This window comes from Pelobates fuscus, chromosome 1 (assembly GCF_036172605.1).
Source record: "Pelobates fuscus isolate aPelFus1 chromosome 1, aPelFus1.pri, whole genome shotgun sequence".
Lineage (NCBI taxonomy): Eukaryota > Metazoa > Chordata > Amphibia > Anura > Pelobatidae > Pelobates > Pelobates fuscus.
The window spans coordinates 239224526-239251374 of NC_086317.1; the positions used below are offsets into that span (position 1 = coordinate 239224526).

The 26849-nt window shown below is 44.8% G+C and overlaps 1 protein-coding gene across 2 annotated transcripts in view; it reads right to left on the minus strand.

Annotated features, from left to right (window-relative positions):
- Nucleotides 1–22697, minus strand: part of VAV1 (vav guanine nucleotide exchange factor 1) — a 159935-nt gene extending 137238 nt beyond the window's left edge. The window contains exon 1 of one of the 2 annotated variants that reach the window (XM_063444527.1): nt 22169–22688. In XM_063444527.1, coding sequence (XP_063300597.1) covers nt 22169–22372 — 204 coding nt within the window. In that variant the 5' untranslated portion in view covers nt 22373–22688. Of the gene's footprint in view, nt 1–22168 lie in introns of both variants that reach the window. The other variant, XM_063444528.1, reaches the window with a different exon arrangement.
- Nucleotides 22698–26849: the final 4152 nt, after the last annotated feature.

Below are 26849 nucleotides of genomic sequence, written 5' to 3' on the forward strand. Positions count from 1 at the left end.
ACACATACGTACAAAGACATACAGGCATACAGACACATAGATTTGTACATACAGAGACATACAGGCATACGGACACATACATTTGTACATACAGAGACATACAGGCATACAGAAACATACAGACAAAGACATACAGGCATACAGAGACCTACATACATACATACATACATACATACATACATACATACATACATACATACAGAGACATACACAATTACATACTTACATCAGTTCAATCTTGTCCCCTGGATGCATGCTGTCTGGCTCCTTGGAGTCCTGTCCTGCAGCCCAGCCCCATCACTGGGCGCCAGCCGCGCTGTGTGGTACACAGGGAGCAGGGATATGATGTCATTCATATCCTCGCCCCCTCCACACAGCCTGCGGCAGACACCAGGGTAGGTGTAGTGGCGTACACATGACCCATGGGGCCCCAGTGCGCAAATTGATCCGTGCCCCCCCCCCCCACGCTTACTCTGCGCGGGCCGAGGCCGCAACACATGGCGGCGGTCACCTGGTCGCAGGGGTTGCAGGGCTGTGACCCCTGCGACCGCGGTATGTACGCCAGTGCATGCAGATGCACACACACTTAAAGGACCACTACAGACACCCAGATCACATCAGCTCAATGAAGTGGTCTGGGTGTCAGGTCCCTCTAGTTTTAACCCTGCAGCTGAAAACATAGCAGTTTCAGAGAAACTGCTATGTTTCACCGAGGGTTCATCCAGCCTCTAGTGGATGTCTCACTGACAATGCGTGCGCGGCAAGAGCATTCGGAGCTGAGAGGCGGAGGGATCCCCAGCGCCAAGGGAGTCCGGCGCTAGAGAAAGGTAAGTGCTGAAGACACACACACACTCTCACGAACAGATGCATACACACCAGCTAACAGACACACATTTACTGACAGACACACTCACTTACAAAACATACACTCTCACTGACAAACACACACTCACTAACAGACATCAAACAGACTCACTAATACACACACAAACACACTCAGTAAGAGACACACAGTAACACACTCACTGACACTCACTAGCAGACACACTCACAGACACACTCACCGACACTAGCAGACACACTCACCGACACTAGCAGACACACTCACTGACACTCACTAGCACTCACTAGCAGACACTCACTAGCACTCACTAGCAGACACTCACTAGCACTCACTAGCAGACACTCACTAGCACTCACTAGCAGACACTCACTAGCACTCACTAGCAGACACTCACTAGCACTCACTAGCAGACACACACACTGACACTAGCAGACACACTCACTGACACTCACTAGCAGACACACTCACTGACACTCACTAGCAGACACACTCACTGACACTCACTAGCATTCACTAGCAGACACACTCACTAGCATTCACTAGCAGACACACTCACTGACACTCACTAGTAGACACACTCACTGACACTCACTAGCAGACACACTCACTAGTAGACACACTCACTGACACTCACTAGCAGACACTAACACTCACACTAACACTTTTCTTTTCTGTCATGTTGTTTCTTTGCTATTTAATGCAAAATAAATCCATGTTCAGTATATACATAAATCCAACTCACAGTACCTAAATAAATTACATTTTATATACATTAGAAAAAAAAACACTCACACTAACACGTTTGTTTTTTTAATTTAATCCCCCAGCCTCCTTACCTTGTTGGAGTGCTGAAGGGATTCCCTGGGGTCCAGTGGTGCTGCTGGGCTCCTGGGCGGGCGGGTAGGCAGGCTGGCAGGCGGGCACACGCGCGAGGGAGCACTCTCCCATGTGTGCTTCCTCTTCAGCTCCCTCGCGCGCCGCATACTGATACCGGAGCCGGAAGATGACGTCATCTTCCGGCGCCGGCATCCCTATGCGGTGCGCGAGGGAGCTGAAGAGGAAGCACACATGGGAGAGTGCTCCCTCGCGCGCCCGCAGAATCGGGCGCTCGGCCACGCTACAATAGGTCGTCGGTTGGAGGGGAGCGCAGTGCGCTTCCCTCCTTCCGGTCAGCCTGATTTTGCGCCCCCAGGGCCGGTGCGCCCTAAGGCGGCCGCCTGGGCCGCCTTACGGTAGCGCCGGCCCTGCCTACGCTTATGCTGGATCCTTACTCCATATACGGCTATTTGCCCCTTACACAAGTATTAAGGCCGTTTGACCTGACTCATATCGCTTGAGGTCAGCATCAGAATGACCCTCCCACCCACTCCTCATTTCAACACTTTCTCTTTTCTTTCCATTTACTTTACTTTCTTACTCCTTGGTGGGCCCTCTTTATTTACAGGCCTACCGTATCGTCGGTCTCGGCACACCACAACCGACTTGCTCCCTTTATACTATCCTACGCTTATGCTGGATCCTTACTCCATATACGGCTATTTGCCCCTTACACAAATATATATATATATATATATATATATATATATATATATATATATATATACTTTTTTCACCAGCAGGGGGACTGTCAGTTCAGAAGTAGTTATGGTAGGGTGTGGAACTGCACTCAATCCCTTTAAGCAGTATGTAGCTGGGTGCAACTCGGACAGTCTCAGTACCAGAGACCAAATACTGAATAACAAATAGAAGAAAGGTCCAGGCACTCCAAGGTGCAAACAAGGGAATTTTATTGAACCCACTCCATCACAACGTTTCGACCTACACGATCTTTGTCAAGCTTGACAAAGACCGTGTAGGTCGAAACGTTGTGATGGAGTGGGTTCAATAAAATTGCCTTGCTTGTACCTTGGAGTGCCTGGACCTTTCTTCTATTTGTTATGCCTGTCAGTTCAGGCAGTCCCCCTGCTGTCAGCACTGTGGACACCTATTGTAGTCATGTGCTCTAAAAGAGTGGCCACATGGCCCCCGGGGGTCCTATTTTGAAGAGGGGGGACTGTCTGGGCTGTCAGTCCCCCCCAGTGGAGCAGAAGACCGATCGCCGGCGATCGGGTAAGTACATGGGAGAGGGAGGCAAAGGGTTAATATTTTCTTTTTTATGCCTGATGGCTTCTGATGCTCTGCACTACACTGCCGGGCGCCACCTGGAGCAACCCGGAAGTGAGGCCCGGCAGTGAGGGGGGGGTATTGCAGGATGCCTCGACATCGAGGTATCGCTGCAATACCGTTAGAGCAGCTGGAAGCGATTCCAGCGCTCGAATTCCCGACAGACTTATCAGGTACGTCCGCAGTCCTTAAGGAACGTTTTTTGTCGGACGTACCTGATATGTCCAGGTCGGGAAGGGGTTTAAGAGTAGTTAAACATAGGATTAAGGTAAATGGTTTATTGTCAGGTTTAGGCTTTTAGTGCATGAGTTTAATGTGTTCTTTCAAAGTCCTCACCCTCCAATGTCTTCTATAAGCCAGTCAGATTGATGATATTAGAGCTGAAGTAGTGGTTATACAGTGTGTATCATTGAGAGCTTCCCTGCTCCTGCAAGACATTTCCTGCGTGAGAGGCTGTTAGTGGGTAGATGGGATCTCTTCCACTTCCTGTTCAGCCTCACACACAGACACTGGAGGACCTGGAACAACACTGAGTTTTGCACCGTCTATAACTGTTCCTGCGGCTCTGTTATTAATGCTGGCTGGACTACAGAGAAAAATGGTCAAGGTTCCTGAGTATATCTCTCCGCAACATACTAAAAAGCTTGAAAAGACACATTATAAGTGCTCAAAACGGGGGGCGGGGTCTGACTGCCATGGCGGAGAGTCGCATCTTGCTTGAGCTCCTCTCCTACTCTGGCAATACAAGCCGTTAATAGTAAGCATACACTGAAAATATCAGAAACCCACCGACTCATCTGCACCCTGACCTGCTTGCAGCACGCAGCGGAGGCTGAAAACGGGACAAAGGCACACCGGCAGAAAAAATAGCTAACGCGTGTGGCCCAGAGCGCGACGGACGGGAGAGGCGGCCGATCTCCCAGACCGGAGCGGTTCAACAGCCCTAAATCACGAAAGCGCCCCGCAATCCCCCCCCCCTGGACCGGAGGGGGTTATCCCGGTCCACCCGAGGGAGACTCACCTGCTAAACTGGACACGAAGAGCGGGACCACAGGGCCCGTGGGGAAACCAAGTATGGCGTACACCACGTGGCACCAAGACTCTGCTATCGAACAAAGCGACATAAAAGCCAAACTCGACAGAATCTTCACTAAATTCTGGCAAGAGCTGGAGAGAAGGAGGCATCAATCCACCTCTGAGCACTCGAAAGCACAGTCTCCTGTACAGCGGGCCGTGCGCCCGCAGCAGACTCCAGTGGCCTCGGCAGCGGTCCCAAAATGGCGGCGAAACAAGCCTTCCCCTCGCCAACGACAACAAGTGCACCGACGAAACACAACCCGAACCAAGGCCGGGTCTCTAAACGCACCTAAGGACCGCATGCGGCTAGCAGCGGGAAAAGACAAGGAGCGGCTGACCTGGAAAGCACCAACCTTACTCACTGAGAGATACAACCGGCCCGCGCTAAGCCCTGAGGCATTGCACCGTCCGCAGCTGCACTGGGTTCCCTCCGGGGCTCACCCAGCCGAGAGGCTACAGACGACACACCAACGTGACACCAGTGATTCGACTTTGCGGGACTCTGTATTGACCCCAACATCAACGATCTGGAGTATCCAGTTCCAGAGGCGAGGCAGATCTGGCATCGGCTGATTCCAGAGTCCAATGGATCATGGGGACGGATCCTGAACCTCCACACCATCACTGGGACTTGGTTCGTTACAAGCAGACACCCCTCATAAGCACACGGACTTGCCTGGCTTATTTTGTTTTGTTTCATTTCATTTTACATATGCACACTTTGATCCCTCACAGCTAGCTAATCACTCACACAGGCTAGGACTCACGTTCCAAGCAAAAAACTAAATGTTTACAACAAACTAGCACGGTATTCAGATGTTATCTGTTCTACCTGGCCTGATAGTAGAGTCTCCCGTCATCATCGTTACCTTACCTAGCATGCTTTCAAACACTTAAACCGCTGAATCCAGCTTGTTAAACCATCTTGTTTATACAGGGAGTGCAGAATTATTAGGCAAGTTGTATTTTTGAGGATTAATTTTATTATTGAACAACAACCATGTTCCCAATGAACCCCAAAAACTCATTAATATCAAAGCTGAATAGTTTTGGAAGTAGTTTTTAGTTTGTTTTTAGTTATAGCTATTTTAGGGGGATATCTGTGTGTGCAGGTGACTATTACTGTGCATAATTATTAGGCAACTTAACAAAAAACAAATATATACCCATTTCAATTATTTACTTTTACCAGTGAAACCAATATAACATCTCAACATTCACAAATATACATTTCTGACATTCAAAAACATAACAAAAACAAATCAGTGACCAATATAGCCACCTTTCTTTGCAAGGACACTCAAAAGCCTGCCATCCATGGATTCTGTCAGTGTTTTGATCTGTTCACCATCAACATTGCGTGCAGCAGCAACCACAGCCTCCCAGACACTGTTCAGAGAGGTGTACTGTTTTCCCTCCTTGTAAATCTCACATTTGATGATGGACCACAGGTTCTCAATGGGGTTCAGATCAGGTGAACAAGGAGGCCATGTCATTAGATTTTCTTCTTTTATACCCTTTCTTGCCAGCCACGCTGTGGAGTACTTGGACGCGTGTGATGGAGCATTGTCCTGCATGAAAATCATGTTTTTCTTGAAGGATGCAGACTTCTTCCTGTACCACTGCTTGAAGAAGGTGTCTTCCAGAAACTGGCAGTAGGACTGGGAGTTGAGCTTGACTCCATCCTCAACCCGAAAAGGCCCCACAAGCTCATCTTTGATGATACCAGCCCAAACCAGTACTCCACCTCCACCTTGCTGGCGTCTGAGTCGGACTGGAGCTCTCTGCCCTTTACCAATCCAGCCACGGGCCCATCCATCTGGCCCATCAAGACTCACTCTCATTTCATCAGTCCATGAAACCTTAGAAAAATCAGTCTTGAGATATTACTTGGCCCAGTCTTGACGTTTCAGCTTGTGTGTCTTGTTCAGTGGTGGTCGTCTTTCAGCCTTTCTTACCATGGCCATGTCTCTGAGTATTGCACACCTTGTGCTTTTGGGCACTCCAGTGATGTTGCAGCTCTGAAATATGACCAAACTGGTGGCAAGTGGCATCTTGGCAGCTGCACGCTTGACTTTTCTCAGTTCATGGGCAGTTATTTTGCGCCTTGGTTTTTCCACACGCTTCTTGCGACCCTGTTGACTATTTTGAATGAAACGCTTGATTGTTCGATGATCACGCTTCAGAAGCTTTGCAATTTTAAGAGTGCTGCATCCCTCTGCAAGATATCTCACTATTTTTGACTTTTCTGAGCCTGTCAAGTCCTTCTTTTGACCCATTTTGCCAAAGGAAAGGAAGTTGCCTAATAATTATGCACACCTGATATAGGGTGTTGATGTCATTAGACCACACCCCTTCTCATTACAGAGATGCACATCACCTAATATGCTTATTTGGTAGTAGGCTTTCGAGCCTATACAGCTTGGAGTAAGACAACATGCATAAAGAGGATGATGTGGTCAAAATACTAATTTGCCTAATAATTCTGCACTCCCTGTATATTCCAAAAAATGTGCAATGTTGTCTCATGACATTTTCAACTATGCTGTGTCATAGACCGTTGAATATCCATCATAAAATGTCATATTAAATCCTCTTGTCTCACAAAGCACACAAAAATAATGAATTAAAAAAAACAAAAAAAAAAAACAAGTGCTCAAAACAGGCGTCACCTAGTGGTCAGGTGCCTACTCTGCCTAATGGGAAATCCAGCCCTGCCTCTCGGGCACTATACTATAGTCAACAGGAGACTGCTTAAACCTCTTAAATATAAATAAAAAAAACATATGTGTATGTCTGTGATTGTGTGTGTATTGTTAATGTGCATCAAAGCCAGGTTTTGAGGAGGCCCTTCCTGAGCTGGCAGGAAGATCAAAAGATCTTAATATTTGGCCCTGTGCTAAAGTTTGATGCTGCCCTCTCTACATATTTCCACCTATCATTGATGGTTTAGTGCAAGGCAGTGACCCACAATGTGCAAGCATGACACTGCTTTCATCACACTTGTTCCCTAGTGAAAGAAGTTTGTAGTAGGTGGGACATGTGACATCCTCTTCCCCACCAGACCCTGCTCACTAGGAACCTTCAGCCTCTGCTTCTGCTTCCTGTTCCAGGTAGGGCTAAAATTCAGCAATGTGTACTTGAGTCTCATGACTGGGACTTTACTTGCAACTCTACTGAACATAATCAAAGAAAACTTGTAACTTGACATGGGCTTTGACAGCAATGATTTGAGACTTAATTTTGACGTGAGCTTATGGTTTGAAAAGTCTTTACATCTTCTAAAACCAAAGAAACAAATATAATGATACATGCTCTCTCAAAATGATCCAAAATCAGCTGATTACTTCAAAGTGAAACATTCAAATAAGTTTATCATTTGAAATTTGAAGAAACATTCTAGATGCTGTTAACACAAGATGGGACTCAACACTGAGACAGGTACAGGCAGTGAATGAATGTGATGATCAAAAGGTCTGTCACCCCTCCTGTCAAAAGGTTAACTGTAGAGGGCAAATGCAAAGCTTACCAACACACTCAACCTCCTTTTAACACATTCAGACACCACACGCACTTCTTCACACACAAAAATCAGCCACCACAGACTCACAACACTCACCTTCCTCCACAAACACACTCTGACACTATGTATTCTTACATACACTGTGGTGGAATCTCGGTAAAAATAAATTTAGTAGGCCGAGATTACCACGTGGCATGTGTACGTGCATATGCTGACGTATCGATCAGTTGGTTGCACGAGGCAAGATACGATCAGTAGTGTACGGAGCATGTGCAAGAATACAGGATATAGTATTCCCCCTCCTCCATTGTGCTGGACAAGCCATGCGGTCAAACAGGAAGTTAATTCTTATTTGTATTGATTGGTCAAGAGAATGTGCGGGTGGAGCTTAATATGGGAGGAGTTATATGCCTATATAAGGAGCCTGCACTATTGTCCGGGGCTCAGAATTTGCTGTATTTTGGTGACGCTAGTCCCTCTGAGTCCCGATCGGTGATCCAATAAAGAATCTCTTCCTTCCTGAAGAAACCTGTGTCCATCTCTCTGTGCTTGGCTTCCGTCAGTTTCTCCGGTATCATTTGGTGCATTGGCCGGGAAGCTCATCGTTCAACGGTAGCTGAGAGGCAGAGGCGTGAGACGGTCTATCTTTGCCCACGTTCTCTACGGCTGCACCCCTGAACTCCTGCGTGGACCTCCCTTCGTCTCGGCGCCACTGGTCTGTTGTCCAGGAGATCATCGGCCTCTACGTGAGAAGTGCTGGGGTGTCCCCGTCGATGAGTGTGAACTCAGGTTCAGGAACGAGGAGGTAAGACAACTGCTGTTTTAGACGGCAGGACCCGCTAGGGGTATACCGATTGTGCGGTAGGCCCAAAGGGGTTTTTGAATCTGTATCTGCCCCCTCTGTCGGAGGGAAGGAGCGAAGGCGCACCGCTCGATCGAACGCTCTTTAGTCAGACCGTTTGATTTGGTTAGTCAGGCGGGGTCCTGGTGTAAATAGCCCTAGCCGGACACCGGTGTCTTGTCTAGACTAGCGTTCTAGGGTGTATATTACGTTCGCTAGGTCGGAGGGACCGGGAGACTAAGCGGCGCCTGTGTAAATTCGGTTCGCTAGTTCTCATCCTATCTGGGCTAAGTGGGAAGGCGTGTAAATTTGGAACCCACTAGACTTTTGATAGTACGACTAAGAGGCGCCTGTGTAAATTCGGTTCTCTAGCTCGCTATATATGTGGTGATTGGGCAGTGTGGCTAACCAAAACGGGTGTATATAGTTTTAGGTAGTCCATTCAAGGTACTGGCCAATAGTTTAGTTGGGAATTGTAAATGTGTTAACGATTGTTTTAGTAAAGTGTATATCTTGTTAGATAGCGCGAGCTCAGCCGTCTAGCGAGAGTGTTAATAGTGTGTTGCTGTATTATAGTGCACGGTACCATAACCCTGTATATTTACTGACATTGTATAATAAGTACTAATCATTGTCGTCAATTGCATGTTTTAACACCATAACCACTAATAATTGTATTGTGACCTTAACTTGTGCTTTGACCTATGCTAACCGTACTGTAACCGCTATTTGTAAAAGACGATGTTACTGGGGTGTGTTATAGACGGGTAATTCGTATATAGAGAATTATAGCGTGGGTGACTGTATAGTTACGCCAAAGGGCATAATATTGATTATATAGTGACTGGTGTAGCAGCTGTGTGTGTACGGGAATTCCCTGAGTGTTTATTGTGTTATTGTGTACGTTTCACTTGGTAACCGTACCACGTGGTGCTGTTGCCAAAGGAAACGGGTGTGACTGTTGAATAGTACGCGTGTATAGTAATCGTTGTCGACGACGTTCCATTGTTAAAAATGGGTGCGTCGCAGTCAACGATTCCGGATCCCTTAGGATGTATGGTTAAGAATTTTAAAAAGGGATTCAAAACCTGTGATTTTGGGGTTAAGATGTCTTCTGTGCGGTTAGTTACTTTGTGCACTAGGGAGTGGCCTACTTTGGTTGCGGCATGGCCGCCACGTGGCAGTTTGGATCCAACTCTGGTACAGCGCTTACATGTGGCTGTATCGGGTAGGCCTGAACTTTACCGCCAGTTTCCTTATATTGACTGTTGGAGACAGGCCGTAAATGACTCGCCAAAATGGCTCCAGACATGCCACGAGGAGCAGTGTCGCCTCATGGTAGCTAGGACTTGTTCGTCCACTAGGACTGGTGTTAGGCCCATTTTGGACACGCCCCCTGAGTCCGAGATCCCTTTGCCGCCCCCTTACTTTCCGTTAAGAAGAAGTGACGCAAACGCAGGAAGCCCTGCACCCCTCCCCTCATTACCCTCATCCACTTCCGCTTCCTCCTCCAGTACAGGATCCACCCCCCCTCGTACTAAATCTCCCCTTCCGGAACCAGAACCCACCCCCATTAGAAACGAATATCCTGATTTGGCGCCACTTCAGACTTCCGGTCAAGCTTCATCTAGCTCGGCCCGAAGTGTTCTATTCACTACCTTTTCCCAAAACCAACCTCCCACATCCCCATACCCTGTCTCTCCTCGACCGGAACCCATGACTGACGCCTCCCTACGTAGCCCCATCCAAACCCGACAGTTGACTGGTGCCCAACAATTAAAGCATTATCAGATGCCTCTTCGCCTAAATCCCGGGTCAGCTTATATCGATGCCGCAGGTCAAATGGCACACGCTGACCCAGTCTTCGTATATGTCCCATTTACCACTACCGACCTTTTAAACTGGAAGACCCATAATTCCTCGTATACTGAGAAACCACAAGCCATGACTGATCTGTTCACCTCAATAGTACAGACGCATAATCCGACATGGGCTGATTGCCAGCAGTTACTAATGACTTTATTTAACAATGAGGAAAGGACAAGAATAAATCAAGCAGCCATTAAAGCATTAGAAGATAGAGCCCGTGCTTTGAACCAAGCTAATCCAGCAGCATGGGCCGCAACACACTATCCCAATACCGATCCCGATTGGAACGTAAATGGTGCTGATATGGTTCAACTCAGAGCCTATAGAGACGCTATAATTGCTGGCATGAAAGCAGGAGGAAAGAAAGCCATTAACATGTCGAAGACAGTTGAGGTGATTCAGAAAAGCGATGAAGCACCCAGTGTCTTTTATGACCGATTATTGGAGGCATACCGCTTGTATACCCCCTTTAATCCGGAAGACGCAGACAATTCCCGAATGGTTAACTCCGCCTTTGTCAGCCAAGCTTACGGAGATATTAAGCGCAAGCTACAAAAGTTAGAAGGGTTTGCAGGTATGTCCATCACCCAACTAATGGAGGTAGCAAATAAGGTCTATATGAACAGGGATACAGAGAGTAAGAAAGAGGAGGAGCGCAAGATGCGTAAAAAGGCTGATATGCTAGCGGTAGCGATCGCAGGCGTAGATAAACGGGGCCCAGATAGAGGCAATAATAGATGGAGTAGGGAGCCTTTGAGTAGGGATCAGTGCGCGTATTGCAAGGAAGAAGGGCATTGGAGGAACGAATGTCCGCAAAGAGAGCAGTACGAGAGAGACCAACCCAGGGCAGGCTACGGAAATTTTAGAGGCAGAGCGAGAGGTAGAGGAGGTCCCGGAGGAAGTAATGGTTATAGAGGGAGTAATGGGAACAGAGGAAGTGTTAGGGAAGACAGGTATATTCCAGCAGCGCAAAGGTCCCGCGATAGAGAAGGTAGGGACTTCGTAGGATTGGCTGACACGGTCATGGAGGACTATTGATACCGACCGGGCTCCATCCCCCTTGGTCGAGCGGAGCCTATGGTCGATGTATCAATAGGGGGGAAAAGGAGTGCGTTCATGATCGACACTGGTGCCGAACATTCAGTGGTGACTAATCTAGTTGCTCCTCCATCTGGAAGGACTATTACTGTGATAGGAGCAACTGGAAGAAGTGCTGAAAAACCGGTTCTTAAAAGTCGACTCTGTACATTGGGAGGCCACGTAGTAAAACACCAATTCCTTTATATGCCTGAATGTCCAGTCCAATTGCTGGGACGTGATATGCTATCAAAATTACAAGCGCAGATTACGTTCCTACCAAATGGAACAACATCTTTAAAGTTTAATGGACCTTCAGGTATTATGACTTTATCCGTACCAAAGGAAGAAGAGTGGCGACTTTATACAGTGTTGACTAGCCAAAACCCTAGGAGTGATGAGACATTGTTTAACATACCAGGAGTTTGGGCAGAGAACAACCCACCAGGACTGGCCCGCAATATTCCACCTATAAAAATTGAACTGAAACATGGGGTTTATCCAGTGAGCCTAAGACAATATCACATTCCGCAGAAGGCTAAGAAGAACATCCAATCCTATCTGGATAAGTTCATACGGTATGGTATCCTAAAATTCTGTACTTCCCCCTGGAACACCCCATTGCTGCCTGTTCAAAAGCCCGGTACAGATGAGTATCGACCTGTACAGGACTTAAGAGCAGTCAATGATGCGGTTGTTAGTATACATCCAGTTGTACCCAATCCATATAACCTGCTTGCTTTAATTCCGGGCGGGGCTACTTACTTCACAGTCTTAGATCTCAAAGATGCCTTCTTTTGCCTCCGAATTGCCGCAGAAAGTCAATGTATTTTCGCTTTTCAATGGGAGAACGCTGTAACGGGCTCAAAACGCCAAATGACTTGGACAAGACTGCCCCAAGGGTTTAAAAATTCACCTACCCTATTTGGTTCAGCCCTAAGTCAAGATTTATTGGATTTCGAGTCTATCCCAGGAGAATGTGTATTGTTACAATATGTAGATGACTTGTTGATAGCAGCAGTTACAAAAGAAAAATGTCAGCAAGCAACGCACGATCTACTACACATTCTCTGGAAGGCAGGATACAAGGTGTCTAGAAAGAAGGCTCAGTTGTGTTTGCCAACTGTCAAGTATCTGGGATTCCATATCTCTGAAGGTCAAAGGATTATGGGGCCAGAGAGAAAAGAAGCTGTCTGCCAAATACCAATACCCAAGAATAGAAGACAAGTGCGAGAATTCTTGGGGGCAGCGGGCTTCTGTAGGATATGGATTCCCAGCTATGCGATACTAGCAAAACCTCTGTACGCAGCCATCAAAGGTACAGAGCACGACCCCTTCTTATGGACCCAAGAACAGCAAACGGCATTTGAAGATGTGAAGAAGGCTTTGATGAGTGCCCCAGCATTAGGTCTACCTGATCACACACGACCATTCTACTTATATGTACACGAGCAAAGAAGAATGGCTGTGGGAGTATTGACACAGTACTTGGGATCATGGCAAAGACCTGTTGCCTACATGTCTAAGCAACTGGATGCAGTGGCCAGCGGACTTCCACCTTGTCTAAGAGCCGTAGCTGCAGCCGCCCTGCTAGTAGCTGAAGCCGATAAACTCACTCTGGGTCAAGAACTTTATGTACGAGTCCCACATGCAGTACAGACGTTGTTGGATTACAAAGGAAATCATTGGTTTAGTAACAGCCGTATGACCAAGTATCAAGCAATGTTGTGTGAAAACCCAAGAGTGCATTTAGAGACTGTAAACACCTTAAATCCAGCTACCCTTTTGCCACAACCTACTGAAAGTCAACATGATTGTTTGGAAGTAATGGATGAAGTATTCTCAAGTAGACCAGATCTTCGTGATTTTCCCATCCAGAACCCCGATGTTCAATATTATACCGACGGCAGTAGTTATGTGAAAGAAGGGATCCGCTATGCAGGATATGCAGTGACAACAATAGACAAGGTGATAGAAGCTCGGCCACTGGCGAAAGGAACATCAGCACAAAAGGCAGAATTAATAGCACTAACACGAGCGTTACAATTGGCTGAAGGTTTAAGAGTAAATATCTATACGGACTCTAAGTATGCGTTTTTAACCACTCATGCCCACGGAGCTTTGTATAAAGAAAGAGGACTACTGAATTCAGAAGGCAAAGAAATCAAGTACGCAGCTGAAATCCTACAACTATTGGAAGCAGTGTGGGAGCCGAAAGAAGTCGGTATTATACATTGTCGAGCGCATCTGAGAGGAGATGGTGATGTAACTAAGGGAAATCGGATGGCAGATAGTGCAGCTAAGCGTGCTGCTGAATCAGGAAGACAGGAGTATGTGGGGCATATAGCTGCTCTAATACCAACCCCACTGTCTCAATGGACTCCAGTTTATACAACTCAAGAAGAGGAGTGGTTAAAGACTGAACCGGGAAAGTATCTGGAGAACAAGTGGTATCAGCTAGAAGATGGAAGAATAGTTATACCAGCATCGCTAGCGGTAGAAATTGTCCAAAATTATCATAACGGGACACATTCTGGGAGAGACAGTACTGAAGAATCTCTCCGGAAACATTTCTACATACCAAGATTGTCCAACTTGACTCAGGCCATTGTACGCAGATGTGTAACGTGTGCTAAGAATAATGCAAGACAAGGACCAGTAAAGCCACCAGGAGTCCAGTTTATGGGGGGACTCCCCATGTCCGATCTACAAATAGACTTTACAGTGATGCCTAAATCGGGTGGACATCGTTACCTGCTGGTAATTGTGTGCACCTATTCAGGCTGGGTAGAAGCATGTCCTACTCGTACCGAGAAAGCAGGAGAAGTTGTGAGATTCCTGCTACGAGAAATAATACCCCGATATGGACTACCCTGTTCTATAGGATCGGACAATGGTCCAGCTTTTGTTCACCAGTGCCTACAACAACTGACTCATATGCTTGGTATAAAGTGGAGGCTTCATACTGCATATAGACCCCAGAGTTCTGGTAAGGTAGAGAGAATGAATAGAACTATTAAGAACCAGTTGGCTAAAATGTGTCAGGAAACCCAACTTAAGTGGAACGTTCTCTTACCTATAGCTCTATTGCGAATCCGCAGTACCCCTACCAGAAGGATGGGCCTCTCTCCTTTTGAAATTATGTATGGGCGACCACCTCCCGTACTTGGTAACTTAAGGGGGGACTTGAGTCAGTTGGGAGAAGGAATTACCCGGCAGCAGGTTGTAGAGTTGGGTAAGACTATGGAGGAGGTACAGAAATGGGTACAAGATAGATTACCTGTGAATATTTATCCCCCTGTTCATAATTATCATCCAGGAGACCAAGTGTGGATTAAAGAGTGGAATAATGTACCGTTAGGGCCCAAGTGGAGAGGTCCTTATGTTGTTCTTTTGTCTACCCCTACAGCGATAAAAGTAGCAGAAGTGACTCCGTGGATACATCACTCCAGGGTTAAGCCAGCAGCAGTTGATTCTTGGCAAGTTACAGCAGATCCAGAGAATCCCTGCAAGATCCGGTTGAAACGCACTACTCAGTCGGAGTAACGAGGAATTATTGTGGATTACAAATTTTATTGTTACAGGTGTAAGTGAGAAGGCCATAATAAAGCCTGTCCTCTTACCATCACATAGTGTATAAGCCAGGAAAGTCCCGAAGGGACACCTGTGAAGACGAGCAGAACTCCATTCCCTGCAGCCCTCACATCCTGGAAGCTGAGGTTCCATCGCACGGACGAAGACTGAGGATGACGGCGAAAGATGTGCTTTTGATTGTGTTTATTTACATGTGTTTTTATATTCAGGAAGGTAGAGGTACCGACACTCCTAGCTGTGAGGTATGCATTAAGACTACGAGAACAGGTAACCATATTTCCCAAACCCTAATTTGGCATTCACAATACGAATGTAAAGGAGATGTATCAAGATGTAGATACTTAAATATAGACTATAGTGTATGCCATTTAGGAGTAGGAGAACCTAAGTGCTTCAGTCCGGAGTATCAGCCTCGTACAATTTGGTTGACTCTCAGGAATGGAGATCCTCAGGGGACCCTAATTAATAAGACGGTGTTAGAATCCGTATATTCTTCGGGTGTTCTGCTATTTGATGCGTGTAAAGCGATATCAAGTGGTAGAAAGCCGTGGAATGTATGTGGGGATCTTAGATGGGAGAGGACGTATGGGTCTAACGATAAATACATTTGTCCCAGTAGCAAAAATAAATATGTGAGTCCTAGATGCCCAAATAAAGACTATAACTTTTGTCCATATTGGTCTTGTGTGGGGTGGGCGACTTGGGGACAGACAGTAGATAAAGACATGATAGTGACTAAGTTGCCGACTAGCCCATATTGTAAGTCTATGGAATGTAACCCAGTCCATATACTTATTAATAACCCCGACAAGTTCCTAGATAAGTATGGCAATTTATTTGGGTTTCAGATATACGGGACGGGTTTAGATCCTGGGACATTATTGTTTATAGGGATAGAGACTGATACGGTATCCTCCCAGACTCATCAAGTATACCACTCCTTTTATGAAGAGATGAGTATAGATAATAAGATCCCCCATAGCGCTAAGAACCTGTTCATTGACCTAGCTGAAAGTATTGCCGGTAGTCTTAATGTTACCAACTGCTATGTGTGTGGAGGTACTAACATGGGAGACCAATGGCCTTGGGAAGCAAAGGAGGTAATGTCCGGTTCTGAGGCAGTTGACCAACTAATATCTGCACCAGCCGATTATCATTTGAGTGTTAGAGGTAAATCTGAGTGGAGATTAAAGACCTCCATCATAGGTTATGTTTGCATAGCAAGAAAAGGAATAATGTATAATACTTCTGTAGGAGAATTAACTTGTCTAGGGCAAAAAGCTTATGATGATGATACAAAGAATACAACTTGGTGGTCGGCTTCAAATGTCTCAGAACCATCTAACCCGTTTGCTAGATACGCCAATTTAAAGGATGTGTGGTTTGATCTATCCATCACATCTACCTGGAGAGCCCCAGCAAATTTGTACTGGATCTGTGGTAAGAAAGCCTATTCGGAGCTGCCACAGGACTGGGAAGGGGCATGTGTGTTGGGTATGCTCAAACCATCCTTCTTCTTGTTACCGATTGAAACAGGTGAGACTTTAGGTGTTAAAGTGTATGATGTGAATCATAGGAAGAAAAGGGGACCCATAGAGATAGGTACCTGGGAAGATAATGAATGGCCTCCCCAGCGTATTATAGACTATTATGGGCCAGCCACGTGGGCAGAAGATGGTACCTTTGGTTATAGAACCCCTATTTATATGCTCAACCGTATTATAAGATTACAGGCGGTGGTTGAGATTATCACAAATGAGACATCACAAGCGCTCAATCTTCTAGTGAAGCATAACACCAGGATGAGGACAGCAGTCTACCAAAATAGATTAGCCTTGGATTACCTTTTGGCAGTAGAGGGAGGTGTATGTGGGAAGTTTAACCTAAGCAATTGCTGTCTTCAAATAGATGACGAAGGGCAAGCAATAGCTGAGCTTACTAGCCATATGGTTAAACTAGCGCATGTGCCTACTCAGGTATGGAAAGGGTACAATCCAAGTAGTTGGTTTGGTAGCTGGTATGAGTGGTTTGGAGGGCTTAAGGCAGTGGTAGGTGGAGTCCTACTGATTTTACTGTTGTGTCTACTCCTACCGTGTCTTATACCCCTAGTAGTTAGGTCTGTGCAAAGCCTGATAGGAAGTATAGCAGAGAGGAAGGCTGCTGCACAGATAATGGCGATATATAAATATAGGGCTCTAGATCAGGGAGAACCAATGCAGGAAGATGAATGTTGAAGATTCACATCATAAGATAAGTCTGGTCTGGTTCAAGGTAACTTGCGGTGTAAGCAAACTAAGGTTATGTGATGCCTCAAGTAATTGTAAAATATCAAGAGGCATCAAAGGGGGGAATGTGGTGGAATCTCGGTAAAAATAAATTTAGTAGGCCGAGATTACCACGTGGCATGTGTACGTGCATATGCTGACGTATCGATCAGTTGGTTGCACGAGGCAAGATACGATCAGTAGTGTACGGAGCATGTGCAAGAATACAGGATATAGTATTCCCCCTCCTCCATTGTGCTGGACAAGCCATGCGGTCAAACAGGAAGTTAATTCTTATTTGTATTGATTGGTCAAGAGAATGTGCGGGTGGAGCTTAATATGGGAGGAGTTATATGCCTATATAAGGAGCCTGCACTATTGTCCGGGGCTCAGAATTTGCTGTATTTTGGTGACGCTAGTCCCTCTGAGTCCCGATCGGTGATCCAATAAAGAATCTCTTCCTTCCTGAAGAAACCTGTGTCCATCTCTCTGTGCTTGGCTTCCGTCAGTTTCTCCGGTATCAACACAACAATCCAAAACATTTTAAATCTCAGTGATGCAAAATACATCTTATTTCCAAAGCCCTTAAAAGAGCAACTGAACTTATCATCAAAACAGATTATGCAGAAGAGCAAAATGGAGACTGCAGATGGCATTCAACATGCTCTATCTAGGCTATCAGACCCTTTGCTGCCCTGTCCTACTTCCTTTCTGTGTCCTTGATCCCTCGTGACATCTCCATGCACAGAGCAGGGGGTGGGAGCACATGGACAGTGTGCCCTTGCATGGCTTATGGGAAGGGATGAGATGCAGTAAGTGTGGTGTACACTGGGATAAGGCAGCCAGTAGGTGAAGAAAGCACTGTGTGAGTGATGGCTGTGCTGCAGCCATTGGAGCTTGGCTGCCATCCTGATCCCATCCATCATTTTACTATATCTCTAGCCAGTTGAACTGCCTCTACTGGGTTTGTCTGGGCTATTACAGCCATGGGTGCCCCCCTGGATCTGGTACCGTACGGCCTAATGGCAGAATTGGCCCTGGTGGAGTGTAGCTTCAATCAAACGTGTTTGCAGATTTGCTGAGTAGAAATATCTACTTATCCTCCGTATAAAAACATGCATATAACATACTGCATTTGGTTTGCACAGCAACAAGACTGGTTATTTGCACACAGTGAATAAGGTATCCACACACGAGCCTCTAGGAATAGAAAAGCACTGCAGCCATTAATGAGCTTCATAATTGTTTTTTTTTTAATTTATATGGACAGGATGCCATGGCTGGACACCTCTCTACCCTTGGGGCCATTTATGAATGACAATTCAACCGGTCAACAGCTGCCCTGGTGTCGCAAAGAGGCACGGAAGAGTGACTCAGAACGTCGTTTGAAGCTGGATTCCAGGTGGGTAATAACTTTATTTTAAACCTATTTTAATTGGGAGCAGTGGGACCTATATTACTTGTGAGAAAGACGTTGTCTGTAGCAAAATGAACAGGTTTTGGCTAAGAGTACGTTATTTTCCTTTCCAAATTTGAAAGCTGTGCCACTGTATATGAAGCTGGAAAAGTGTTTATTTAAAGTCTTTCTAATTCTTTCTTGCAAGCGTGAATTTTCATTGCAAAAAAAAAAAAATCTACTCATCTGTTAACTTTCTTTATTTGCTATTAATCCCCAGACGTTACAGCATTGCAAGAAGCTCAGCCAAGAATAAGAAGTAGAGTGGCGGGCCTGTTTAACATACTCCAATAAAATACCTAAAAACCTATTTTGACATATATATATACATACATACACACACACACACTCACACTCACACTCACACACTCTCTCTCTCTCTCTCTCTCTCTCAATATATAAAGATCCCCTTTAATACAGTAACTTTACACTAGTATGACAAACTATTTTTTTGGATTCTAATAGGTCTTTATGATACTTTAAATTTCCCATTATTTTAAATTGCAGATTAAGCTGAAATGAAAACTTATCACTGAGTAACTATAATTTGTTTTAAATTTGCTTGGGACATACGTACAGTAATATGTTATACAGATTACGTATGTTACTCCTATGCATTGAGCAGAAGAACATACACAGTCCCTGCTGTATACACTGAATATATAGATATATGCTGCTTCCTTATACGGATGGTTTAGATTAAGCAGTACAGCACAACCAGTTCGACGTCACATCTTCCCTTCACCGCAGCAGGTGCTGTGTACAGAGGTCCCGCCTAACTCAAATTCTCTTCAAAAAGATCAAACGACATTCTTTAACTGTTTCAACTAGAAAGGTGAATAGCTAGAGAAAGGCACCATGTGACTAAAATATTGACGACTGTAATAAGCAGGCACTGTGTTTGACATGAAGTCTATTCTCTATGGGCTCAGAATGGTGAACGAACACAATGAAGAGGTCTGCAGCTAAGCAGTGCAAGAGAGACACAAGTCTAAGGCAAATACAGGAAACAGAGAGTTGGGTAAAAGAGGAAGTACAGAGTTAGTAGATATTAGGAGGATTGTGTGGTTATACAGGGAATACTATAGGAGCACACAGAACAGAAACTGACACTCAGTTTATCTATTCTGCCTCTTTCCCATCAAAAAGCACAGGCTGCGTTATTGATTTTGTGTGAGTTCAGAAAGTATTGAGCATTTTCCAACTCCTCTACTGTATACATACATACAGGGCTACAATCAGGGAATTAAAACTCATAATGTGGTCAATGCCCAGTCTAATGTTGGGCCTCGTCTAGGGCCTTTTATTGCTATTTGGTCCAGTTTATTTGGGGAAATGGAAATACCTCCTCACACTGAACTGCATTTGCCAGCGACATCAGAAAGGACCCCCGAATAACTCACTGTCAAGGCAGAACTGAGCTGGGAGAATATGATTTTATATCACTTTCTTTGAGGTCACGCCTAGAGTTGTATGGGGAGAGAAGGAAGCAGGTAACCCACAACCTCTGGACCCAAGGAGGCCACCCTCCTGCTACCAAACACTATAAAAGCAGAAGAGAGGCTACAAATATTCATTTTTATTGTTGATGGTGGCTGCTCCAACACACTGAGAATTTTTGCAAGTGGAGTTGAAGTAGATATGGTGATATGCCTATTCTGGTTTTATATCTTGTAAGTGTGACCAATAAATGTAGTCTTTTATAACCAGTGTAGATCTACCCTTCTCCACTTCTCTCTCCCCATTACCCCATATGCATGTTTTGGATGTGAGAACAAAGAAGAGAGAAAAGTCCTAGTATCAATGAGTGTTTGTGAGTGCAATCTATAATTGCATCCTGAGGTTGATATATTACTGTATTACACTATTCTAGTGTTTTTTTTTAAATTGTAGATATCGATGTGTGTTCTATGCATTTATGTAAGTTTTTGTTCGGTTTGTGCGTGTCATTAAGTATCTTTGTATGTATTATTATCTTTGTTTTGCACTGTGTGGTGGTGTCTATTTGTATGTTTGGGGCTGTTTGTGTCTAGGAGTGTGTGAATCTTTTTGTGTGCTTTGCATTGCGAATGTGTGTGTCTGGGAATACGTGTTGCTTTTCTTGTAACGGAATGCATATGTGTAGCTGATCTTATGTATCTGTGAGTTTGTATGTGTGTCCGGGAGAGTGTATGTGTGAGTACTTATGTCTGCAAATATGTGTTTGTTAGATTGTATCTGTACACGTGTCTAGGAAAGTGTGCCAGGACAGAGGGCCAAAATTTTTGATGGGTGCCCTGGATACATACAGTGAGTATAATGTTATTGGTGTGCAGTGTAGGTTCATACAGTGAGTGCACTCTCAGTACTTTAAAGAAAATATATCTATACTTACTATGAATTTCTTTTCCTCGATATATCCATGGCAGCATTATGGCTGCTTAGGACAGGAAATTAAAGCAGTAAAATTACCCATCTTTACGAGATGCAGTGGTTATGGTGTTCGGAGTGTTCCTCTAATACTGCATTACAGCTGATTATTCATTACGTCCACTTGACAGGCAGCTATTAGATTATCCCTCTTCATTTGAAAATGCACCTCATCGTATTTTACATGATTTAATCTCCTTCCCCAATACATATTGACAGAGTATGATAAGATCTCAATACAAATTTGAGACAGTTAAGATCCTGAATAATATCACAACTTGGAATGTCTCCTTGCTGTACCATGACTCTCGGTACACAATTTCAAAAATAGAAAAATAATAAACTGGACTCAACTCAAGCTACAAAGCTCATAAGAATCCCATACGACAAAGAACAATAATTAAATTAAAGAAAACTATTTTAAACAGAACAAAGCTGATATTTAATGCAGTTTAGGATCCACCCCATACACAAAGTGGAAATGTCGAATCTGAACCCTTCTCTTATTGCATAAACACATTTTTACACATCTCATTCATTTAATTCTATGAACCAGAAGTTTAAAATTACACTTCCCATTTTGCAGTAGTTAAAACAATTTCCCCCGGTCTAGTGTAGCTTTGGGAAGCCCCAGATCACGAGAGAGAGAGAGATATTATACAAGTTAAAATGCTGTAATAACACTCAAAGTATTCTCCTCTGTCTAGCAGAATCATGACTTGTGTCTGCTTGGACTGTATACGTATTTTTACAGTAACAACCATATGCAAGTGTGCTTAATGATAAATTCTAAGTAATACAGGAAATTTAGATAAGTAACAGGTTAGATGAGAGAAGAGAATGTTTGTGCTTCAAAGATCGAACAATTGCAATCAGTATTTAATTTTGGCTCCAAATATTCGGTTGATTATGGGATATTTTTGTTTCAGTAAATGTCTCCTAATTATTATCATGATATTACGACCCCATTCAAGGTCACATACAATTCCACTAGGCGATACTCTAGAACAAGCTGAAAATAATGTATTTTCCCCATTACCCGATTACATACCTGGGACATCTGTGGTCGCACATTGATTTCACGCAAGTTAACAGCATGAGGGATGAGGTTGTTGAGCAGTTGGCAGAGTAAGACTCCATCTCGCAGTGCTTGAGCCAGGTCACATACCTGGGCAGTGTCTAAAGTTACCCGGTGATTAGGAGGAAGTACACGGCATTGAATCAGCCAGCGGGCACAGTGCTGCCACAATTCCATTGCCACCTACTTGCCCAAAAAGGCGTGAAGGGGCTACAAAGGATGGAGGTAGGCAAGTGAGTGTGAGCACCAAGCAAAGAACATAGAGTGAAGAGACAAATCAGAGAAAGGTGGTCCACAAAGGACAGGGGACACACGGGGCGAGCACAAACAAAGCAAAGTAACCCGTAGAAGGAAAGGTTGTTTAAAAATGTGTCATAGCAGAGAGATGTGGCAGAGACACGGCCAGCTTTGGAGTTCTCTGCATGAGAACTTCCTGTGTCTAATGAGGAAGAAGCTTAGTGACTTCCTCTTCTATTACTAAACTGTCTCACTTTTGTGTGCAGGTCTCTTAGTGTGCATGTCACGCAGAAGTGTCACATGTATCTATATGTAAACGGACAGGTGTGCACTTAAGAAAACTGTATACACTGTTGCACATTCTTGTTCCTGAAACACATCATTAAAGACATCAACCTTTTTCTTTTTCTTTTTTTTTATCAGAGTTTAACATCCATGTATGTTATTACTACTAGCTGTGTGTCCAATACACTGTGCAGGATTCACTAAGAGAATAGGTATCAGAAAAGGGAAGTCTCTCTAGAAAAGGTTTGTTCAGGAGGGGATAGAGCTAGCACAGCACTGTGTGTGATGCAATCTAGCCAGCATTGAGAGAGTTATATTGTCACATAGACTTGTTTAACCCCTTAAGGACCAAGCTTCTGGAATAAAAGGGAATCATGACATGTCACACATGTCATGTGTCCTTAAGGGGTTAAATAGAGCAAAAACTTTCACTAGTATTCCTCATGAGGTCTGATTGTTTCCATAGCTCAATGCTAGACAATGTAGAATGCAACCTACAGCTGGAACAATGGATTTGATTACTGAGGATTCACAAGATGGGTGTGCATACCGGATGGCCTGGTACACAGTCTATATTCTGCATTCTATACTGCTAGCGTACGAGCTACCTCACAGAGGAAATGCCTGGCCCACTACTAAAGCCTTAAAGAGGAACTGTCACTTGACAGGTAATGGCATTCTAAAATGTCACTATACTCTGTTTGTTCTGTGGCTAGATGCATACCTCCCAAGTGTTCCTATTTTACAGAGTCAGTCCCTATATTGGGCTTAAATCCCTCTGTCTCTCTTTTAAATCATGATGTCCCTCTTTATACCAAACCTCCACAGCAGTAACACTCACAGTAAGGTGTGTAAACTACAATAAATGTGTTTAGAAATCAGTCTGTGTAAATAAGATACATTGTTCTTGTTGTACATTACATTTTTGTTGCATAAATTGCTAGTAGAAAATGCCTCACAATAGCCCTGGGCCTGGTCACACTGCTTAAATGAAAGGGCTGGGAGGTAAGTGGAGGTGAAGAGGACTCTACATGCAATTTTGTTAAAGTAACACTGCAAACACAATAATCACTACAGCGTGCTGTTGTGGTTATGGTGCCAGGAGTGTCAATAAGTATTTTTTTTGTTTTTGTGCAGGAGAAAGTCGAAAATGTACTTAAGAAAGAAATGCTAGTTGGTTTTCTCTTAGAGGGTGGGTGTAACATAGAAGTTTCTTCTCAAACTGGTAATTTTCTGTTTGGCTTTAAGACTTGCTGCGCAGATCAGGCATAGACATTTTAGAATAGATTCTGCACAAGGAGGTCTTCCTAGAGGTAGTGATGAAGTGGGGGATGCCACAGATAGCCAGGAAAATGTGCAGGCCCATAGGTTCTTCTCAAGTTGAAAATACAGCTAAGGAGAAGCTCAGGATGCTCTATCACAGACATTATGGAAGTTAAAATTGGCCTTCATTTTTCCACCAATCCCTCTGGTTGAGTATTGAGGAGCAGGAGAAAAGCAGAGTGATAACAGTGATACTGGTTGGCCAAGGAAACCATGTTTTTTTTTTTTTTGAATTCTTTATTTTTGAGTGCATGAGTAGACAAAACAGCTCACTTTGCCACAATAGCATTTGCAAGCATCAACATAGCACATTGTTATTACAGTAATGGCGTTTGAGCAATGCACAGTTTTATGTATAAATGTAAAAACAGAACATGAGTTAACATCGGTTGCCTTTTACAATTAAAGTGACTATCTTAATCTGCGCTAAATCAGCAGCATGGCTAAGTTATAAGAACCGTGGCATGAAATGATTAGAAAGAAAAACAAAAATAAAAGCATAAAGGGGAACAAATAGCAACGCTTATCTGTGTTAGGCTAGTTACTTTAGTGACGCTAAAATAGTAGCAGTGTGCTAATGCGCTTTGCCTTGTGGTCGTAGCCGGCCTGTGTGTGAGGTTTACACAGTGTGTCGCTCTTGTGGGAGTTATTGGAAAGCTGCGCATTTTAGGTAATCTTTCTTTGATTGAGGCAGTTGTAAGGACGGTACATAAGGAAGATCAGGGAGTGTTGTTAGATAAACAGACATCACTGTCGTGACCGTAGTGTACCCTTATAAACTCCAGCAGGCTCCAACCTCATTGTACAATAATAATAGTAGATGGAAAACAAGCTGGTTATCAACTGAGAAAGAAATATTAAATGTCGGAGAACAATACCTCTAAACATAGTAATACGTTTTGAAATGTGTTGCGTTTCACAGCCTGAATATACTTGTCAAGCTTAGGCTTCGTAGCACATCCCTGGTAAGGCTAAGTGGCTAGTCTAAAAATTAGAAGATTGAAGGCCGGGTTAACCTAGTGCACGTTATATGTCTCTATGAGTTTACATTAGCGAGATCAGGCTTGCTATTCATGAGTGTGCTACCAGAATATGCGAATGCAAACATCAGGGTGTTTCAGGCTATATATACGAAAAAGTACAATAATCACTTAGATATAAACAGTATTAGAGTAATTCAACAGGCTGATATCCACCCTATGGCGCACACAGCACCGTGTACTTGTTTGCTGCGATTGCCTGGACTTCAAAAGAAAAATCATAACAAACTTATTTACATAGAAAATATGAAAAGATGTGTTAGCTAAGGCATTAGGTAGAGTCATTGGATACCGGGCATCCCTCGAGTTTGTAAATAAGTCTGAAAAACTATCGGGTGCGGATAGTTGAAAAGACTGAGTCCGCCCGTGTGGGTAGAGAGTCACGTAACAGTAATAAAAAATAAAAAATAAGGAAAATAAGAATAAACTATGTCCGTGATGCAACATCATCACTGGAGAAGTTCTCCTCTGCTACCTGTGTAGAGTCCTATGCAGACGGTCGACAGGGGAAGTATGGTATGCCCGAAAGTGGGTCCAATCTTGCTGAGCCCAAGTTCATGTAGTGGCTGTCGCATAAGAGTTTGCAGTGGGTCGTCGGGGGACAAACTCCGGTGCAGCGGCTGCGTTCCTCCCTAGTGGGCGCGTGGGTCCGGTCGTGCCTGTCCCTGTGGCGGGTGCAGTCGTGGGTAGGTTCAGTAGTTGTAGTGCCTCCGTGGCCTCCTGCATGGTATGGACTGTGTGAGAGTTGCCTTCTCGGTCAATCTGAAGGGTGCGCCCTGGTCCCCAGCGGTACCGGACTTGGTGTAGTCTCAGGAGGGATGTAAATGGGCCCAGGGATCTCCTCCACGCCAATGTCCCCCCCGAGAGATCAGCAAAGAAGGAAAGTGTCATACCCTCAAAGGTAAGTGTTGGTTGGCCTCTAACAGCTGCCAAGATTGCCTGCTTGTCACTGATGGACTGGAACCGTACTATGAGGTCTCTTGTGGCGGTAGTTGGAGCTCTCGCAGACTTTGGCAGGCGGAATATGCCATCGAGGGTGATTGCTTTGGCTGATTTCGGGGTCACTAGCGTGGCGAGAAGTCTCCTTGCCAGGTGTGGTAGTTCCGCCTCTGGGATGGAGTCCAGGACTCCCCTAAGTTTTAGGTTGTTGCGGCGAAGTTTATCCTCCTGGGAGGCCAGTTGTTGCTCGTGGAGCAAGGTTTGCTGCTGTAGGCTATGTATTGCCGCTTGTAGTTCAGCAATCTGTGTCGTGTGAGTATTAACGGTGCCCTCCACAGCTCCCAGCCTGGTTGTGATGAGTTTAAAATCCCCTCTAAGCAGGGCCACATCCGCTGCTATCTCTCTATGGTGGTCTGCCATGAGTTCCCCTATAGCCTCCATTGTCACTGGGGTGGGGGCTTTCATGGGTGGCTGTGTCTGTATCAGCGTTTGTACCTATGTGGTCTCGGGCTGTGGGGGGTCCCCATCCTCTCCTTCAGAGGTCTCATCCGAAAAATCGGAGCATCCGCCATGCATGGCTGCCACGTGTGCTCCGGTTGCGGCCTGTGCTTGCCTCGACAGAGCACCAATATCCATGCTTTGTCGGGGTTTTTCGGCTTTCACCTTTTTTGTTTTTCGACCCATTGAGGTTGTGTGGGTCTCGATGGGTATCTGGAGCGGTGTTTTGATCTGTTTGCTCGTTGTATAAGGGATTTGGTGGTACCATGCGACCGTCCGCTTTGCCCGCTAAGCTCCGCCTCGGAAACCATGTTTTTTACTGCTACTTCTCA